The 19,906-nt window shown below is 39.4% G+C and overlaps 1 protein-coding gene across 1 annotated transcript; it reads left to right on the plus strand.

Annotated features, from left to right (window-relative positions):
* Window positions 1-780: 780 nt before the first annotated feature.
* On the plus strand, window positions 781-19,066 carry LOC116161514 (MAM domain-containing glycosylphosphatidylinositol anchor protein 2-like). Its single transcript, XM_031474872.1, has 6 exons — window positions 781-787; window positions 914-1,111; window positions 17,124-17,245; window positions 18,091-18,241; window positions 18,299-18,696; window positions 18,752-19,066. Exons 1-6 carry the CDS (start codon window positions 781-783, stop codon window positions 19,064-19,066), a joined length of 1,191 nt encoding a protein of 396 aa, XP_031330732.1.
* The last annotated feature ends 840 nt before the right edge of the window (window positions 19,067-19,906 follow it).

Below are 19,906 nucleotides of genomic sequence, written 5' to 3' on the forward strand. Positions count from 1 at the left end.
CTTGGATCACATCGAGAATGTAATTAGTCGCCACAAAAATATAAGGTGATTGCTCTTCTATGACCTTGAAATTGTAATTTGATACCAAAAAATGGGTACATTGTCCTCGGATGACCTCGAAAATGTAATTCGACAGTTATGTCAACATGGTTAAGTAGAAGGTGTTGGTAATATATCATTGGTAGAATTTTACGGATGTAACAGCATTAGAAACATCTATAAAGGCGACGATAGGTTTTACTACAAGAGCACAAGCCTACTATTGCCATTTACTTCCCTTCCTTCGTGGATTGTGGGTCGTCTCAGTGTTTAAAAATGTCACAAATTGGGGATGGTATAGACCACATGACTACTTCATACGTTATCAATTATTACGAAATCAAGGCATCAATTATCAGACAAATCAGAAGATTCATTCTAAGATTCTAAGATTGACAATGTAGAAGTTCAACGACAATATTTTAAAATATATCAACCGTACAGATTTGTAACATCAAACTATATGGTCATTTTTATTTAAGCATTCTCGCAGTTACCTACTCGCTTTATTTAAATTTCACGATTTCAATCAATTCGACCGTCACCCACGGCTGACCTGGTTTTCGCGCACAACCCACCCTACTATTTTTTATGTATAACGTTACACCTTAAGTACCGAAATTACCGAATGAGTAAAATTTTTAAACAAAGCGAGTTTTCCGCTTTTACGAGATACCGCAGCGGGGTACAGATATGTCCGTTAATTAATGACGGTTCTACAAACAATTGAAAAAAACAACAATGAGCGGTATGTAAAACAAACGGCCGCGGGGTGACCCAATTAAAATTCATACAAAGGCGATTAAATTGGCAAAAGCGCGTCCGTCCGTTTGCATCATTAATTTCTCACGTTCCACCTCTTTTCTCGTTTCAGGCTCGTCGGTGCTGGTTTGGCGCAAGGGATCAAACCTGATAAGCGCCGGACACCACCTCATCACCAGCGACAGGCGCTTCCTGCTGCAATCGTTCAATCTTCAGCTGCGAGGCGCCAAGATTACCGATCAGGGCGACTATACCTGCCAAATCGGCGACGGCTCGCTGGGCGATTTAATACACACGGTGGAAATTCTGAGTAAGTTTTCTTGCGGCACAAAGGAAGGCACGCAGAAAGAGAATTCGAATTATTTCCTTGTAAAAAACGAGGTAGAATTTTGACGTTAAATGCAAATAATATACGAACTTTCTTCCAAGTTTTATTTCCCCGGTGATCAAAGCGAGTTTTCAAAGCAAGTGGTCCCGTTTGAGTGCTTTGTTCTGACACATTTTGTGGTTGAATTAAATTTAAAATGGAAATGAGCGTATAGTTTTCTATTTAAATTATTGGAAAAGGCTCCACGACGCTCCTCCTTAATTTACGTCCGACGAGTGTGTGCGTTAAAAAGGAGCCAATTAAAGTAAACGCGCCAGAGCTCCCGCTTTGTAAACGGCGAAAAAATAATATTCCGTTAATGAGTAAAAAGATGAAACTCTTTTAAATGAGTATTACTTTGTATCGAGTTCGAGCGGAATTTTCTTTTCAAAGCGATTGCCCCGGGTGGCTGAGAGACATTTTCAAATAATTTGACTAATTAAGAGTTTCGAATTCGAGCCATCTGACGTTTTAATGAATACGTCACCTCAATTTTATTATTGGTCTGCCTTAGTACTGCGGAATTCATAAACTTTTCTTATTATAAACTTTTGCCAATTAAGTCGCTTTAAACTGTAATTATTTTCGCCAACAACATAATACAGTTGTTAATTGTGTGCCTTTGTAGCTTTTGACATGGTATATGTCGGTGGAGACTTTCCACACTGATCGGAACTCGTACTGGAGATTTATTTAACCTAAGAAATTGTATCTAAGCATTGTGACACTCTTCGCCAATTTGCACCTCAGGATGACTGATTAGAAATTTGCCATATTTGTGTACGTATACTTAAAAAAAGTTAAGTCGGGCAGAAAGTGGTCATAGCTGAAAGAAAATGGGGAAAATAATTCGCGATGAAAATTTTAAGTGTATTATGTAAGTAAGTACGCTAAATTCCTGATCGGTCAACCCAACGTCTTGATTGCGGAAAGGTGTAAGAATAAACTGGATTGATTTAAGCACTTTACAACTTTTGCAAAGTTAAGTTTAATTACATTCTTAAGGTCATTCAAGGTTAATGAACCCATTTCTTGCGGTGTCAATTTTACTCAGGGTTAGTAAAACCATTTTTTCGGTATCAAGTTACATTGCCAACGTCAACCAAGGTCTATATAACGTATAATTATATTCTGTATCCATCTTTGGGCGGTAAGTTACATTTTCAAGGGCATACAAGGTCAATGGTTCCTTTCTTTGCTGTGTCAAACTACATGCTCTAGGTCATCCAATGTGAATTACTTTTTATGCGGTGTCTAATTACACTTAAGGACATCTAAGGTCAATGAAGCCTTTTTGCAATGTCAAATTACATTTTAAAGGTCAACGGTTTCATTTTTGAAGTGTCAAATTACATGTTTGATGTCATCCAAGATGAATGACCTCATTTTTATGCGGTATCTAATTACATTTAAGGTCAGCCAATATCAGCGGTGCCATTTTTGGGGTATCAAATTTCATTTTCAAGGTCATACAAGGTTAATACCCTCATTTTTATGGGGTGTCTAATTACATTATCGTGGTCGTCTAATTTCACTTTCAAGGTCAATAATTTCATTCTTGCGGTGCCATGATTCATTTTCAATGTTTTTGCTGTTAGATTCCATTTTCAAGGTCATCAAAGGCGGTGTTTTTTATTTTCAAGGTCATCAGAGTTCAATGACCTCAGTCTTTCAAATCTTATTTTGTTTTCAAGGTCAATGGATATGGTATCATATTTCATTTTCAAGGTTATCAGAGGCCAATGGCCTCACAACGTCAAAGTCCTTAGATTGTCGATCTGTCAAAGTAATTTCCATCGCTATTGAACTCGCTTGTAGTTTATTAAAAGATTACAGCTTCGAATTCGAACCATCTGACGTTTTAATGAATACGTTACATCAATTTTATTATTGCTCTGCCTTAGTACTGCGGAATTCATAAACTTTTCTTATTATAAACTTTTGCCAATTAAGTCGCTTTAAGCTGTAATTATTTTCGCCAACAACATAATATAGTTGTTAATTGTGTGCCTTTGCAGCTTTTGGCATGGCATATGTCGGTGGAGACTTTCCACACTGATCGAAACTTGTACCTTTACTGGAGATTTATTCAACCAAAGAAGTTGTATCATTGTGACACCCTTCGCCAATTTGCACCTCAGGGTGACTGGTTAGAAATTTACCATATTTATTTACGTATACTTAAAAATTAAGTCGAAAGTGATCAAAGCTCAAAGTAAGAATTCGCGATGGAAATTTTAAGTGTATTATGTAAATAAGTACGCTAAATTCCTGATCGGCCAACCCGAAGTCTGCATTGCGGAAAGGTGTAAGAATAAACTGGATTGATTTAAGCACTTTACAACATTTTCAAAGTTAAGTTTAATTACTTTCGTTAAATTCGTAGGTCATCCCATTTACATTCTTTGAAAAACTGATAGGTAAAAGAAAGAAATAAAAGTTCGAAACGTAATCTGATCATCGGTCTAACGACACTTTTAAAACTAAAGTTTGGTAGTAAGTTACCGTACGTAATAAACGCAACTTTACATTATAGGTAACATGTTCATCCAAATTTTATTGAAATTGAAACCGTTACAGTACTGACTGAAAACAAATTGATTACATATTGTTCTAGAATAAGCCCAATTTAAATTCGATTTAGGCCATCTATACACGACAATATCACATGTAATTTATCAAAAAAATATGACAGGAGGCTTAGATTGGACGAGCTACGTTAGTTTCTTTTACTCGGTAGCTGTCTCAACATGATTCTGGATTTTAGTCGCACTTTAATTGCATTGTTAATTGTGTACAGTTTCGGAGAGGCGAGTGAGGAGTCCGGGGTAATCACGAAACTTCGAGCGTGTGTCGCAAGCGTCGCGGAGCAGTTACTTTTCAACTCATCTACAGCCTACGTAATTCTAGGCAATGACTACTGTCATCACGACTTATTACACCAGATTGCAATTCCTCACGTTGTAATTGATGTAAGCAGACCCATAAGTTCCTCTGTCGCTTTGGAGAAAGGTACCAATTTTTTAATTGTGGCAAGCGACGAGGAGTCATTGGAAAGCACAGTCGCCGAATTGCAAAGGAGCAAAGTATGGCATCCGTATGACTCACCCATCGGAAAATTTCTAGCTGTGGTCGAATCAGAAAATTGCACTTCAGCGTTCAAGATCTTTTGGAATCATAATATTGTCAATGTAATCATTATTGGGCGAGAAGGTGACGACTATCATGTGTACTCGAGCGATCCTTATTTTGCAAAGAACGACTGTGGGAGTTGCGTCGAAGAGTATAAGAAGCGAAGCTGTTCTTCACCCACGAAAGTATCGCTGCCGAAGCCAATACGCAATATGAATTGCTGTCCGGTTGTTGTGCAAGGTTTTGCGTTCGATGGATCGTTTATGCAGCACTTTGAATGGGAACTGAGAAACTACTTAAACATTACTTACACAATTGAAGAAATGCGAAGGTGCGATTCAAACAAAGTGAGGAATGCTCACAAGGTTTTTGGAAGGTATCATACATTAAATGTAACGATGCAAAGTCTCACTAATAGCATCAGCATATACAGCTTCTTCTTGGTATGGATTGTCCCTCCACAAAAAGAACTGTTGACGTTTAACCTCATAGGTTCTACGTTCCAGTACCCAGTATGGCTCATGGTTTTGTTTATTCTGACAGTATCAACCTTAAGCTGGGCGTATGCTCGAGGAAAATGCAACTTAATCGACGCTTCTACAGTAGTTTTTGCTTTAACCACCTGCGCATGCGTAAACAGAGTACCCAAGCGGCTGAGTCTGCGTGCCATACTTCTATCGTACCTGCTTTACATCGTCGTAATCCACACCGCGTTTAAGGCTAACCTGCTCTACGTGTTGACGTCAGAGTCCGTGCCCAAAATTGAAACGGTCCAGGATGTCGCAAATTCGGCATTTTCAGTTTGCACACACCCTCCCATTAAAAGCGCGTTTTTCTCTGAAGACGACCCGAGTGACGAAATCTACACCAAAATCAAAAACAAAATGGAAGTTATACTAAACCCATCATACGAAGAGATGAGCCGAAAAGATTGCATTTTCTTAGTGCATCCGCTCGTATTCAAGACTTATTTCGGAGGCTCGCCCAGAGTTACGGCCTTTCCCGAAGATCGATACATTAAGAAGATACATCTATCCTTGTCCCTGGACGAACCGCATCATTTTATGTCATCTGTGAACGCTGTAATACAAACATTAGAGCAGTCGGGTGTCTTAGAAAAACCTTGGAAACTTTTGGAGTATGATTTTTTTCGTTTGAATAAACGGTTGGAGAAACCACACGCTGCCCCGCTGACAATGGCACATCTACTCGAAGTTTTTGTTATCTTCGCCATTGGTATGGCACTATCCATAATTGCGTTCCTTTCAGAGCGAGTAGTCCGTAAGGTAAAAAAAATGGATGCGGATCTTGTGCGCTAGGTATTTACATCCAAATTAGACTTTACGCACCGAATATAAGCAACTATTGCACTCATATGTTCACCATTTGCTCAAATAAATGAATGTTATTCACAATACAGCGGTACTTAATTGATCCCCATACCATATAGGTGAATTAAGAGTTTGATAGGTAGGGTGGGTTTCCTATTGGTCATCCTAAAATCTCCGTAGGGTGGAAGTGTAAGTATACACCACAATGGAACGATTCAAGATTACATTATGTAACTAATGTTTGGCAAAAGGCAAATGCTACCTCAAGTTTTACCCTTCAACGATCAATTTTTCGTTAATGGGGCAATAAGAAATTGTGGAGGAAGAGACCATTAGTGACCGCAAGCTTTCGGAACCCACCGAGCGCCGCTAGAACGAGACGGAACAAGTGCATTAGTCCGTAAAGATCGACGACCATTAATAGGAACTGAAACAATGCATAAGAAACGCCAAAATGGAGGGACACAAACTACGATATTGAACGAACAGGTGGCGGCCTTGAGAAAACCATCCGCCAGATGAAGAGGGATGATGAGCGCGGGTAGCGGAGCCACCTCCTATGAAAAGAAGAAACTGGACCTACCCATCAACGCCTATAAGAAGGACCGGTTGAAAGCAATAGAAAGAACAGAAGAAACTGCTGGAGAGAATAGGAGGAGAATGAAACACACAAACACGCGAAGTGGTCGTGTGGGCCAACTAGGCGACGAGGAATAACTAGGGGATAAAACCCTAGCAGCAGTTTTGGTGACCAGTGTAGCTCTTGAAAAAACGGCAGTGAGGACGAGACAATTGGAGGACATTGTGGAAAAGATGCATAATGTAGTCTTCGATTAAATTGAAAGAGGGGCAAGAAAACTGCGTAAAAGAAAGGCTACAGACCAAGATAGGGCACCGGGTTCAGAACAGTTCTTAACATCCTTAAAGGCACGACAATGGGTTGAATATACAAATACAAAAAATTACTTTATAGCGAAATCCCTGGGCGTTAGACTCGAGTGCTCTAGTCTGTCTCCAAAAAGTCATCGAACTATTAAAAAATCAATGAGAAAGCTTGACTCTATCTTCGAAATTTGACGCGATTGCAAAATTTGCGCAATATATCGCAATACGAAATTGAAATTATTGAAATGAGTTGACTGCGCACAAGTCCGTTTCCTTTGCAACTTTTCTGTAAATAAAAAACGTGCTTCCAGGTACGAATATTCACCCAGGACCTTGGCGCTGTCCCTGGCGCTGTCAGAATTTAAACCAAAAATTCTGACAGCGCCAATCGAAGAATTTTTGGTCAAAATTTCAAACCGTAATATCTCGAGAACGGTGCGTCGTAGATATTCCTTCCGACCCCTCGTTGGAAAGGTCTCGACCGGCGCTATCGACGTTGAATCCTCCCTAATTTCAAACAGTTCCAAGATCAAAAATTACAGCCCTTTGAATTTTTTGTCTAATCGAAAAAGTACGAATCGTTTTGGATTCTACGCACCAAAATTAATAAGAAAAAGTTTTTTCCCGAGAGATTTTGGTGCAGTCGATTTTTGGTAAAAAAAAAGGAAGGTTATACTACACTGCTTTTTTTGGCCCAAAAAAAAAATTGTCTCAGATCGACCGGAAAAAATATTTTCTTATAGAATGTAGCCTGTAGAATCCATAATTTCAAACAGTTTCAAGATCGGGCTACTAGATCAAAAGTTACAGCCCTTTGAATTTTTTACCGAAATTGGTATTTTGCCCATTACTATTGATTGAGACGTCTAATCGAAAAACTACGAATCGTTTTGGATTCTACGCACCAAAATTAATAAGAAAAAGTTTTTTCCCGAGAAATTTTGGTGCAGTCGATTTTTGGTAAAAAAAAGGAAGGTTATAACTGCTTTTTTTGGCCCAAAAAAAAATTGTCTCAGATCGACCGGAAAAAATAATTTCTTATAGAATGGGGCCTGTAGAATCCATAATTTCAAACAGTTCCAAGATCGAGCTACTAGATCAAAAGTTACAGCCCTTTGAATTTTTTTTCGAAATTGGTTTTTTGGTCGAAATTCTGACAGCGCCAATCGATAGCGCTGGTCGAGACCTTTCCAACGAGGGGTCGGAAGGCATATCTACGACGCACCGTTCTCGAGATATTACGGTTTGAAGTTTCGACCAAAAATTCTGACAGCGGCCGCTATCAATTTTTTTACGTACATTCCTCTCATGTGTAAAAATTGTGAATTTTATATAAAACACGATAGCACTTTAATCAATCCGGTACATACTTATAGCATGGGCGTAGCCAGGGGTGGGTTTTAGGGGTTCAACCCCCCCCCCCCCCCCCCCCCCCCCCCCGAAATGTTCAAAACATTTTAAAAAAAAGAAAAACAGAAGAATAATTCTCTAATGCGATGCAGTTTCTGTGCTTTATTTTTATTCACATACATATTGACGTTATTTTATGCACTCTTTGTCGTTTTATTTACTTGAACCCCCTCCGAATCTGAAACCTGGCTACGCCCATGACTTATAGTATAGGCATACGTAGTTTGATAGGCAGGGTTAGTTTCATATTGGTCATCCTAAATCGTCTGTAGGACAATATAGTGTAAGAATAATCTACGATTGATCGATTTGAATTAATTTCTTTCAGTTGATTCAAGCCTACCGGTCAAGCACTAAACCAAATTTACGTGTAAGTGGATTTACTTCTCAGAACAACGCTCCAGAGCAAAATTTTATTGTGTACCTACACCCGTTACTGTCAATAAAGTGCCTGCACTTGCTGTTTGTAGTTCTTTGCCCTCATCTTTCAACCTTCGAACTTTGATTCTCTGCGATCTTCGACCCTCGACCCTCAGTCTTCCCCTACCACTGCTCAATCGTCTAAATCCAATCGTCTATCAGCATAAAAATTGGCAACGATGATGTTTATTTAATTTTAAGCACATTTATTTTATTTTAATTAGTTACAAGGCACAGCAATGACAAAGTTGATTTGCGTTATTAATAATTACAGCCTAATTAATAAGGAGACCCTTTTTATGTAATGACGATTTTCAATACCAATTATATACCTTTGTAATTTTCCCAAGTGTTCTCGATTTAATTAAAGCTAAAGGTAAGATACAGAGTAATGAGGACATTTAACAGAGATCTCCACTCAAGAGCAAAGATTTTTAGCTTTTGAAACAGCTAATAAACGCAAATCAATAATAAATATAAGCAATAATGAAATAACACACCTCCCATATTTGTATTAGATGTAAAAATGTATGGGTTACTTTAATTAATAAGTAAGGTTAGTCTCCCATTGGTCATCCTAAATTGCCTGCAGGAACTGCTAATTCAATTGATCCGAGACATTCCCATCCATATCTAAGCATTACAAAGTTTGATAAATAGGGCAAGTTTCTCATTGGTCATGTTAAATCGTCTGAAGTCCTACATCATCCAAAACATACATTGTGAAGTTAATAAACGCTAATTAGCCCAAATTAAAGGCTAATTATCAAGAGTGTCGTGAACAATTTCAGACATGAAGCACTCCACATATTACAACAATGACTTAATGAAGTTTCTCAACATCGAATTTAATAAATATGTGTTAATTAATTAGAACTAACAACTGCGGATACATCTCTTTAGACTTTTAGTGTAATGAAGTATCACACTTCCATAATTGGTGATGTGAACACACAGTGGTAATTTAATTGATCCGGTGCACCCCCCATCCATATGTAAGTATTGCAAATTTTGATAGGTAGGGTTAGTTTCCCATTGATCATCCTAAATCGCCTGCGGGAACTGCTAATTTAATTGATCCGATACATTCCCATCCATATCTAAGCATTCCAAAGTTTGATAAGTGGGGCAAGTTTCCCATTGGTCATCCTAAATCGTCTGCAGGCCTGAAGTGTACAAAGTCCTACATCATCGAGAAAATAAATTGTGCTTAATAAAGTGAAGGTATACATTTTCAGTGCAAAAACGGGTTTCACTTCTGCCACGTTGTGTGCATCACAGGTGCTAATATTACGTCTTAATCTGACAGATACAATAAAATGAAATACTTAAAGACTACTTATACAGCAGCTACAGCCGATTGGCGACCTTATGAACGATGCATTCTGAAAGAAAAGCAACTATGGATAGTACCACGCCAATAGTGAAGATAACAAAAACTTCGAGTAGGTGTTGAAGTGTCAGCGCGCCCACATTTGGTTTTTCCCATTTTACCGTCGAGAGCCGCAATTCATCCGTATGCATTTTGGCTAGCTCCCCGTTTTCTTTTAACGTCTGTATGACCGCGTTAACGGATGTCATAAAATAATGACGCCTATGCAAGAGTAAAGAAGTTAGCAATTTTGTAGTGTATTTATCTTCAGGTATAACTGTTGCACTGTGCCAGATCTTGTAATATATTTTCAACGCGTCTTCGGGAACAAAGAAGATGCATTCCTTGCGTATCATTTCGCTGCCGTTAAATTGCGAAATTGTAACAATTTTGTTTGATATCTTAGTGTAGACTTCGTCATTTGGTTTACTTGCAGAAAAATAAAACTTCTTTAGGACTTCCCACGTGCAAATGGGCATGGTCGAATTCGCCACGTCTTCGATATTCTCAATTTTAGGTTGAAACTCCGACGTCAACACGCAAAGAAGATTTGCCTTAAATGCGGTTTGCATCACTACAACGTACAGCAAATAGGAGAGAAGGACACCGCGCAGGCTCAGTTGCTTGGGTACCCTTGGTAGGCATGAGCAGGTAGTTAAAGCAAAAATATCCGTAAAGGCAGCAATGAAGTTCCATTTTCCTTGCTTGCTACCGAATCTCCAGCTTAAGCTCCAAACTAAGGTCGCAGTTGTCAATGTGAGAAGGATCAGGAACCACACTGGAGATTGAAAAGTTGCGCGAATGATATCAAAGGCCAGTAAATCCTTCTGTGCGGGAATAACCCACACGAAAGGAATGGTGAATAAAACATAACTTCGCTGTAGATTTTCCCCCCTAGACACGTTCGTTGCATGATATTGCCAAAAAACGTTATGTGAACTTCTCAATTTGTTTGAATCACACTTCTGCATTTCCTCCAACGTGTAGGTGATGTTTAAGTAATTTCGCATTTGCCACTCAAAGTGCCGAAAGAACGGAGTATTAACCGACGCGTTTGTAAAAATCGGGCAACAGTTCATATTGCGTATTGGTCTTGGAAACAACACCGTCATATTTGAAGAACAGCTTTGCTTACCATACTCTTGGACGGAACTTCCGCATTCGTTCATTTCCGAGTAAGGATCACTCGAGTACGCGTAATACTCTTCACCTTCGCGTCCGATGACTAACGCGTTGACGACATTAAAATCCCATAAGGTTTTGAACGCGGCAGTACAATTTTGTGAGTTGACCACAGTTAAAAATTTGCCCATGGGAGATTTATCCGAATCCCATATTTTGCTCAGATTCATTTTCACAAACGTGCTCTTCAATGACGTCTCGTTGCTCGCTACTACTAGGAAATTTGTGCCGTACTGCCAATCTGGAGGTATAGGTAGGCTTATATCGATCAGAACGTGAGGAATCCCAATCTGTGCCAGTAACTCGGGATGGTCGTAATTGTCGTGAATTGCGTAAACTGTACGTGCGTCGGAAAATAACTTTTCTACGGTATGTGTAACGCACATTTGAAGTGGTGCGAGTGCGTCTGTCTTCTCCAAGAACTTACCAATTACTTCTCCACAGCTGTACAGAGTGGATAAAGCAATTACAGTAGTACGCCCAAATCCCAAAACCATTTCAAGTCGTGATGATCGTCGCATGAAATGAAAGCAACTGCGTTCCCAATGATAACAAACCGTCAGATTAGTTGATAGATTACGAAAATATCCATAACCCTGTTATTAAAATTGGCCTAAATTTGATTTAAATTGTGTTTATTTTGGAATAGTACCATAATCGATAGTTGTGTTACCTTCTACGGTAAATTACTATAAATTTCCTACTAAAATTAAGTCTCAGAACATGTTTGTTGTTCTGGCCAACGTATAATTCGGCATGGGCTGTTAGAAATTTACCATATCTATCCACGCAATCTATCTAAAACTTGCTAGACATCGCTCAATATTTCTTCGCAAAGAACCAGAGCTCTTGGGAGGTGGGAGATACGCTCGATTTTTTTTTACATAATTTGACTTATTGCCCATGGCGGGAAAACGAGGAGACAGCTCGAGTAGGCCCGTGCGCTATGAACAATGGTGGTTGGTGTCATGGTCGCAAACAGGGTCGTTGAAAATGTCTTTGGGACGCTAACAGGATGAAAGTGGGTGTAAGCCAATGTATCGGAAAGGGGAAACTTCTTCCTGAGAGTAAGATAAAGGTAAGAATACTCAAAATACCGGTAACATCCATAACACATGGCCGTAATGTTAAGACTTTCAAGTATCATATCACTTTTTATTTTCAAGTAAATCCGTTAACAATATGTAAAATGTTAGAAAGAACAATTGCACCCTTTGGCACTTTTCCTATGATCGCCCTTGCGAGTAATATCCAATTACCGGTCATTTGCCTAACATACTATTAGGGATCACCAACGGGAATCTTTCCATACTTATCGACGCATGTAGAGAATTCCTATACAATGCATTGAACTGATAATTGTTTTTTAAATTCAGCAATTGAATGTTTTGAATACAGAAGACTATCACATACAATGCAGAATTAATTACATTGTTAATGTAGTACGTGGATCTCCTGAATACTGCTGAAGTTTCCGGAATTTCTTGAACTGTCGTCTCTTTTTATGCAATTGATCAGGCATTGAACCGTCTGATGTCAACCAAATTCACGCTCTCGGAGTACAATCTATTAATAGCTCGCTCCAAGGCCAAACAAAAGCTGATTTGATTTGATTTTTGAAACTCTAGCTTTTGAAGTGGACATTTGGAAAAGTCCGCTCGTACCACGCACTTGACTCCCGGTGATCCAAAACCGAATGCCCTACCTCTATGTCCGGACGCGTCTCTACCCTCTTTTTAATTTTTCAACACGCCTATAAAATTGCGCTAATGTTAAATCAGCCATTTATTCATTAATCACCTTCGGGCCTCCTCCATGGTTCTGCTACATCTTCTTTGCGTCACCTATTTTTTATTAACCAATTACCTGCTCCCTTTCTCTCCACTTCACACCTACAAGTCTCTTCCATAGCTTCACGCTGTTTTACCACTTTCTCAGACGTTTGCCTAACACTTCCTTCAGCTGGATCACCCTCCGCCTCTTAGCGACCGCTTTTCATATTGTGCACGAGATTAAAGGTTGAATACTGAACAATGTTGAATGTTCTAAAACCTGAAGACTAAAAGCAGATGGTCGAAGACGGAGGGTGATGGAATGAGGGTTGGGATTGTGGAATGGGAGTTGAGGGTCGAAATTCGAGGTTGAACGTTCAAAGTTCCAGGCAGCTGAATACAAATTTAATAAGACTAATTCTTAATTTGACTCCTGTAGGAATCTGGACTTATCTAAATTTCTAGCAGGAGAGGGCGGTAGTTTCGGAGACGTCATGTTTGTTGACATTCCCACCAGTAAAATTACCATCTCCATTACATTCCCACTTCCTTCCAAGCACTATATAAACAAAAACCGGACCAGAAAGGGGATAGTCTTAGAATTGTTTTCCTGATCCTAAGCAGCACATTCCTGTTACCTGGTCAGACGTTAGCGATTGTAGATCGCGCTCTGACAAAGACATGTTGATCAATTGAAGTCAGAGTGGCGGTTGTAACACCGCTCTCTCTCTCTCTCTTCTGATTAATTAAGAGTGTCCCGCTGTATAGCCCCGCTATTAATTGAGTTTACCTGTCCCTCAAGTAACGTAAACGTGTTGGATGTAATGCCGCACTCTCTCCAGTTATATTCCCGATATTTAAGGGTGTCGGCTGTATAGCTGCGCTATTAATTAAGATCGGTAGACACAGAGCAAATGTACAGGGTGGCCAACTAAGAATGCTAGGTACTGTATCTGAGAATCTATCCATCGTAGAGGCTTGCGGGAAAAAAATTTATTACTAAAACGGCCACGAGAAAAACCTGGAAAATATTTTTAAGTTTCTGAAATTACCGCTAGGGGGCGTAACAGCAATCTGGAATCTAAAAAAATGATGTTTCTGTGAATTCCGCTATATTAACCTAACAAAAAAATGTCCGGTCTTTGAAGTCGACGATAATCTGAACAATTTTTGTTTGACAATTTTTCCTGTATCTCTAAAAATGAAGTGGTGGGGGGATATTCTAAGGTTTCCGTAAAGAACACCCTGTATCTTCGAAACGACTGAGCCGATTTTAACAAACTCGGGTTAATTGAAAAGAGTTATTCTTCGGCCTGGACGTAGGCAACCAAACATACACAGGTTGTCTTGGCGAACAGGAGGTGGTTGGAAGGGAGGTTTTAGAGGTCCTTGGGTTACGAAGAGGTTAAGGGTAGCCTGTAACCCGTAGCAGCGTTACATATCACACCAAACGCTGATTGAAGCCGTTTTCGATTTGCACAAAAAACCTTTCGGAGTTCTTCCAAATTGAGGACCTACTTCAAAATACTCATTTCAAACTCGAAATTTTGATTTAGTAGCTCACCGCCTATGATCAGGTTTTTTGTTGAGATCAGATTCGGGTATGCCATGGGTCGAGTAGTTCTACAGAATTCATAGACTAATAACGAGTAAGAGAAGTGGAGAAGGTTGGAAAAATAAGAAGGAAACAAAACAATAGACAATCACAATAAATCCATTACAATTTAATTGTACATACACAGTTCACTATTCTAACTTCGCCTTTTTCAAATGACATATGATTGTTACTCTACAGAAACGTTTACATCATTTAAACCTTGACAATTGTAAGGTGCTTCAATTCGTGCACGAATATCGAATAATTGTGCTCTTACTCCAACGTAGGATCTGGGATTGCCAACTGGAAATTTCCCATACTTATCAACACACGTGAGTATATTCGCACTGACTCCCGTTAAAAAACTACCGCATGCGTTTAGACTTTTGTCTTGTTAACTTTACGCATTAATCTTAACGTACACCTGGCGACCTTATGAACGAAGCATTCCGCAAGAAAAGCAAATATGGATAGAGTGACTCCAATCGCGAAGATAACAAAAACTTCGAGCAGATGTTTAAGTGTCAGTTTGACAACATCTGGTTTTTCCGACATTTTTGTTTCGCGAAGTAAGTTCTCCTCGTTCATTTTATTAAAGCGTCCAGTTTCTTGTAACTCGCGTATGGCGGCGTTAACAGATAACATGAAATAATGAGGCTTATCTAAACATAAGTACACTTTCAGCTTCGCTATGTATGTATCTTCAGTTATAACTGTAGCAATGTCCGACTTTTTAAAATGCGCTTTAAATGTTTCTTCGGCAACCAAAAAGATGCAGTCCTTCCGTCCCATGTCACTTCCATCTTCTGCAATTCTAACAATTTTGTTTTTTATCTATTTACACCCTCAACCAACATTCACTTTGGGAAGGTCACCTGGAAATTTTCCGTATTTACCGACGCATTTTTTTGTTTTTAGCTTCAGCTCCTGAGAGGCAAGAAACGTCCCACTGAAGGGTGGAAAAACACATATTTTTCTGGTTTTCGGGAAGAGATATTACCCTAATATAAAGATTTTGTCTATTTAAGAGAAAATAATGTCTCCTCTTCTTTGTTAATGCGAAAACGTCCTTAGAGATTTAAAAAACTGGCAAACGGTCTTTTAAGCTTTCGATTCTTAGTAACAAGAGTTCCAATTACTGCAATAATATCCATTTACACTCTCAACCAATATTCACTTCGGGAAGGTCACCTGGAAATTTTCCGTATTTACCGACGCATTTTTTGTTTTTAGCTTCAGCTCCTGAGAGCCAAGAAACGTCCCACTGAAGGGTGGAAAAACACATATGTTTCTGGTTTTCGGTAAGAAATATTACCCTAATACGAAGATTTTGGATATTTAAGAGAAAATCATGTCTCCTCTTCTTTGTAAATGCGAAAACGTCCTTAGGGATTTAAAAAAACTGGCAAATGGTCTTTTAAGCTTTCGATTTTTAGTATCAAGTGTTCCAATTACTGCAGTAATATCTATTTACACTCTCAACCAATATTCACTTCGGGAAGGTCACCAGGAAATTTTCCGTACTTACCGACGCATTTTTTTTGTTTTTTAGCTTTAGCTCCTGAGAGGCAAGAAACGTCCCACTGTAGGGTGGAAAAACACATATTTTTCTGGTTTTCGGTAAGAAATATTACCCTAATACGAAGATTTTGGATATTTAAGAGAAAATCACGTCTCCTCTTCTTTGTAAATGCGAAAACGTCCTTAGAGATTTAAAAAACTGGCAAATGGTCTTTTAAGCTTTCGATTCTTAGTAACAAGTGTTCCAATTACTGCAGTAATATCTATTTACACTCTCAACCAACATTCAGTTCGGGAAGGTCACCTGGAAATTTTCCGTATTTACCCACGCATTTTTTTGTTTTTAGCTTCAGCTCCTGAGAACCAAGAAACGTCCCACTGAAGGGTGGAAAAACACACATTTTTTTGGTTTTCGGTAAGAAATATTACCCTAATACGAAGATTTTGGATATTTAAGAGAAAATATTGTCTCCTCTTCTTTGTAAATGTGAAAACGCCCTAAGGGATTTAAAAAACTGGCAAATGGTCTTTGAAGCTTTCGATTTTTAGTATCAAGTGTTCCAATTACTGCAGTAATATCTATTTACACTCTCAACCAACATTCAGTTCGGGAAGGTCACCTGGAAATTTTCCGTATTTACCGACGCATTTTTTTGTTTTTAGCTTTAGTTCCTGAGAGGCAAGAAACGTCAAAAAAATCCCTCTTATGTGATGGTTTTGTCCGTCTCTCCATCTGATCCTCGTCTAACTCGGGAACGAAAAGAGATAGCGATGTCAAACTTTCGCCAATCGATTTCTACGAGTTCAAGGATCAGTGCTATTGAATATGAGCCGGATTAAAAGTCTGGTTTCCGAATACGAGCTGAGTGGTAAAAAATTCCCCTACTGAAAATCGTATGCTATTCTTCGTATCTTGTTTTATTTTACAGCTACTGGCGCAATTAAACAACGTTAACATTAATAAAATTGCACCAAACTAGTTCAAAAATTAACTGGTAGCCTTTCTTTACACAAAACTCCAACCCAACATGTCAACGTGTTATTAAAAAATCATGGCGAGTGCCCAACATTCATTAACTCGAAAGTTCCCGAAGATATGCCAATTACGGCCAACCCCTACCACCTCCCCCCACCCTTCCTTACAAAACGCCTAAGTACAGTTCTCATGTACCTATTTCCTTGTGTGTCCCGCTGCTCTTATGCTGAACTAGCGGTTCTCATGCCAAATACAGCGACGAATTGGCGCGACAATAAAGTGGAAGTAAATCTGGTAATTCATTATGTAATAAAATCTAAGATTCGTGTTGAATTTGATGCTTATTCTTGTTTTCAGTTCCACCGAACTTGCAAATCATTCCGCCCGAAAACCAGGTGACCGCAAAACAAGGAGGATCGGTGCTGTTCGAGTGTCAGGCGACCGGAAATCCGGCCCCCATCGTGCAATGGTCGAAGAAGGTAATAAGCTGCTCGATACTTCTACCTCTTCAATTGGAAGTGAATCGTCGATGGTGGCTGACGTATAAAAATTGGTTCGACGCATGCGCGCACGCGACTTTCGTCATGCGCGTTCGATTACGAGTTTATTTCGGCACAAAGAATGTGACAAACATCAAAAGATTAAGTACAAACGAAATGACTATAGAGTGTTTTCAGTTCAGGTTAATTAACCGTGACCAGAATATTAACAAACGCATTGTATAACGTATAATTAGTAGCACATTCAAGCGAATCAAACTGACAAATAGTTGAATTTAACGCACCGATTAACAATATAATGGCCGTCAATTCATTTGGCGTGTTTTTATTCGTGTTTCACTAATTAAAGCGAGTTTCAATTGAAAATTAATTTACCGAAACGTATAAAATGCCATCCTATCCGACTGTGCACGTCGCAACAAATTATGAAAATAATTTAGTGATTGCGAATGAATGAGAAAACGTTCGCATGATAGCAATTTAAAACTGCAACTGATTAATAACAATTCATCGTTTAGTACGAAAACAAAACGAGTGCAACTGGCCCCTCTGACAGGCACCACTACCCTTGTTCGAACCTTAATAAAAACTCAATTTATGCTATTGCTATTTTTACATACGAAAAGGTGTCTTAGGTTCGTAGTTGCCCATAAGGACTCTTTCTGTATGTGAAACCTCAAATGGTTCCAAAATATTTTGATTTTTCGTGACATTTTTTACCCTGTCCCCTTACAATCTGAAAGTTGGCCGGCGCATTATACAACCCAAAAGGCATTTTTGCTAATTTGCAAATCGCTAACTAAATTAACACTTTTGTATTACAGGACGGAATACTGCCATCAGGTTTGCAGGTCGAATCTGGATCAACATTATCGCTCAACGACCTGCAAAAGCAACACGCGGGAATGTACCAGTGCACCGCCTCCAATGGTATTGGACAACCAGCCACGTCCGAAGTAAAGTTGCAAGTGTTGTGTGAGTTCGTGGATTTTCTGTCGTTTTCTTACCCTACATGCTGTAAAACACTTTCAGATCCACCAGAAGTGCACGTAGTTCGTTCCTGGTACAACACCGGCGATAGCTTAGAGGCGAAGCTCAGCTGCTTGATAAACGCGGATCCGCCGGCCGAAGTGCTGTGGTATCAGAACTCCTTCCCGCTCCAGCCGACGGACAAAAGGTCAATAACCTCATCCGGAACGACGTCGACGCTAACGATACGAAACGTCCAGTTCTCCGATTTCGGCAACTACAGCTGCGTCGTGCTCAACTCGATCGGCAGAGACAAAAAGTACATAGAAATCTCGGGTAAACCCGGCGTCGCCGAGATCATCAGTCCCGGCTTCTCCAATCCGAACAGCTACCGACTGACGTGGAACGTCCAGTCGGTCTTTCCGATCGTCGAGGCGAAAATCTTGTTCAGAAGACTGCTGGTGGGTTCCGGGGTGGAGGGAATAGTGGACGCTTTAATTTGAGCTTCGATTTCAGATCAACACGACTTACCACCACCACGACCAGTGGCACGACATGATCGTCAGGCCGAACGAGGTCAGCTTCAATTCGGAAAGTACCGAACGCTTACAGCAGTACCAGCTGAACGGCTTAGTCGCCGACTCGGTTTACGAATGCCTAATACAAACGAAGAGTCAATACGGTTATAGCGAACTGTCAAACCTTCACCAGTGGTTTACGTCTCGCGTCGGCCGCCAAATAGAAAGTGTGGGAGCTAGATTATCGTCATTCTTTTCTACGATCGTTTTACTCGTAGTTTTTATTGGTTATAAGATTGTATATAGATATTGAATAAATTTATCTATCAATTTTTTTCATCACTCATTTGAAACCCTGCAATTTTTATTGGCCCAACATCTCAGACAAGTAGAAATCAGCGCTTCAGAGCTGCAGACTACAGAGTACAGACTACAGAGTGCAGACTACAGAGTGCAGACTACAGAGTACAGACTACAGAGTACAGACTACAGAGTGCAGACTACAGAGTACAGACTACAGAGTACAGACTACAGAGTACAGACTACAGACTACAGAGTACAGACAGACATAACCTAAAGGTCAGAAAGTTAAGACCACAGACCACAAACTACAGACTATACACTACAGACTACAAAACATTACAATTATGATGATGTTTGCAGTGTCAAAAATTGCAGTACCGGATCCGACACTGCAATTTTGACTTGCCCTATGCTTACATATAAAACACATTGAGAGGTTCCACCCTGTATATACAACTTACGACGATACATACCTACATTTGTGAGAGTTGACAACCATGCAATTTCTAGGTGGGAGAAAAGCTTCCTGCGCCATCTAAAAAGCACGAACGGGGGTTACGTGGATTATTTTGTCTTGGATGGCGGTCGTGAACGCGTCGCTCCATAAATCTTTGTTGTTATTTTGTGGTTTTTTTAATGCAGGTAGTAATCTTTGCATTTCTTTATATCGTATTTGTGTTTTGTATGCCACAATTTATATTTTTTGCGTTTGAATCTTTGTTTTTGAAATTGACTTGGTTTAATCGCAATGCATAATCACATATGTGATACCGTTATGCTATTGTTTGTAATTGTTTACGTTTTTAGTGTAATGCTTGCTTAATATATGTTTATTGATGTTGATTACTTG

The sequence above is a fragment of the Photinus pyralis genome, unplaced genomic scaffold, assembly GCF_008802855.1.
Source record: "Photinus pyralis isolate 1611_PpyrPB1 unplaced genomic scaffold, Ppyr1.3 Ppyr1.4_LG10, whole genome shotgun sequence".
Classification (NCBI taxonomy): domain Eukaryota; kingdom Metazoa; phylum Arthropoda; class Insecta; order Coleoptera; family Lampyridae; genus Photinus; species Photinus pyralis.

What these genes read in the sequence shown, in the direction of transcription:
- LOC116161514 (XM_031474872.1), top strand. An exon ending in ACACACGGTGGAAATTCTGA is followed by an intron (nt 1,112 to 17,123) that starts GTAAGTTTTCTT and finishes TCTTGTTTTCAG; the next exon opens with TTCCACCGAACTTGCAAATC. An exon ending in AGTAAAGTTGCAAGTGTTGT is followed by an intron (nt 18,242 to 18,298) that starts GTGAGTTCGTGG and finishes AAACACTTTCAG; the next exon opens with ATCCACCAGAAGTGCACGTA.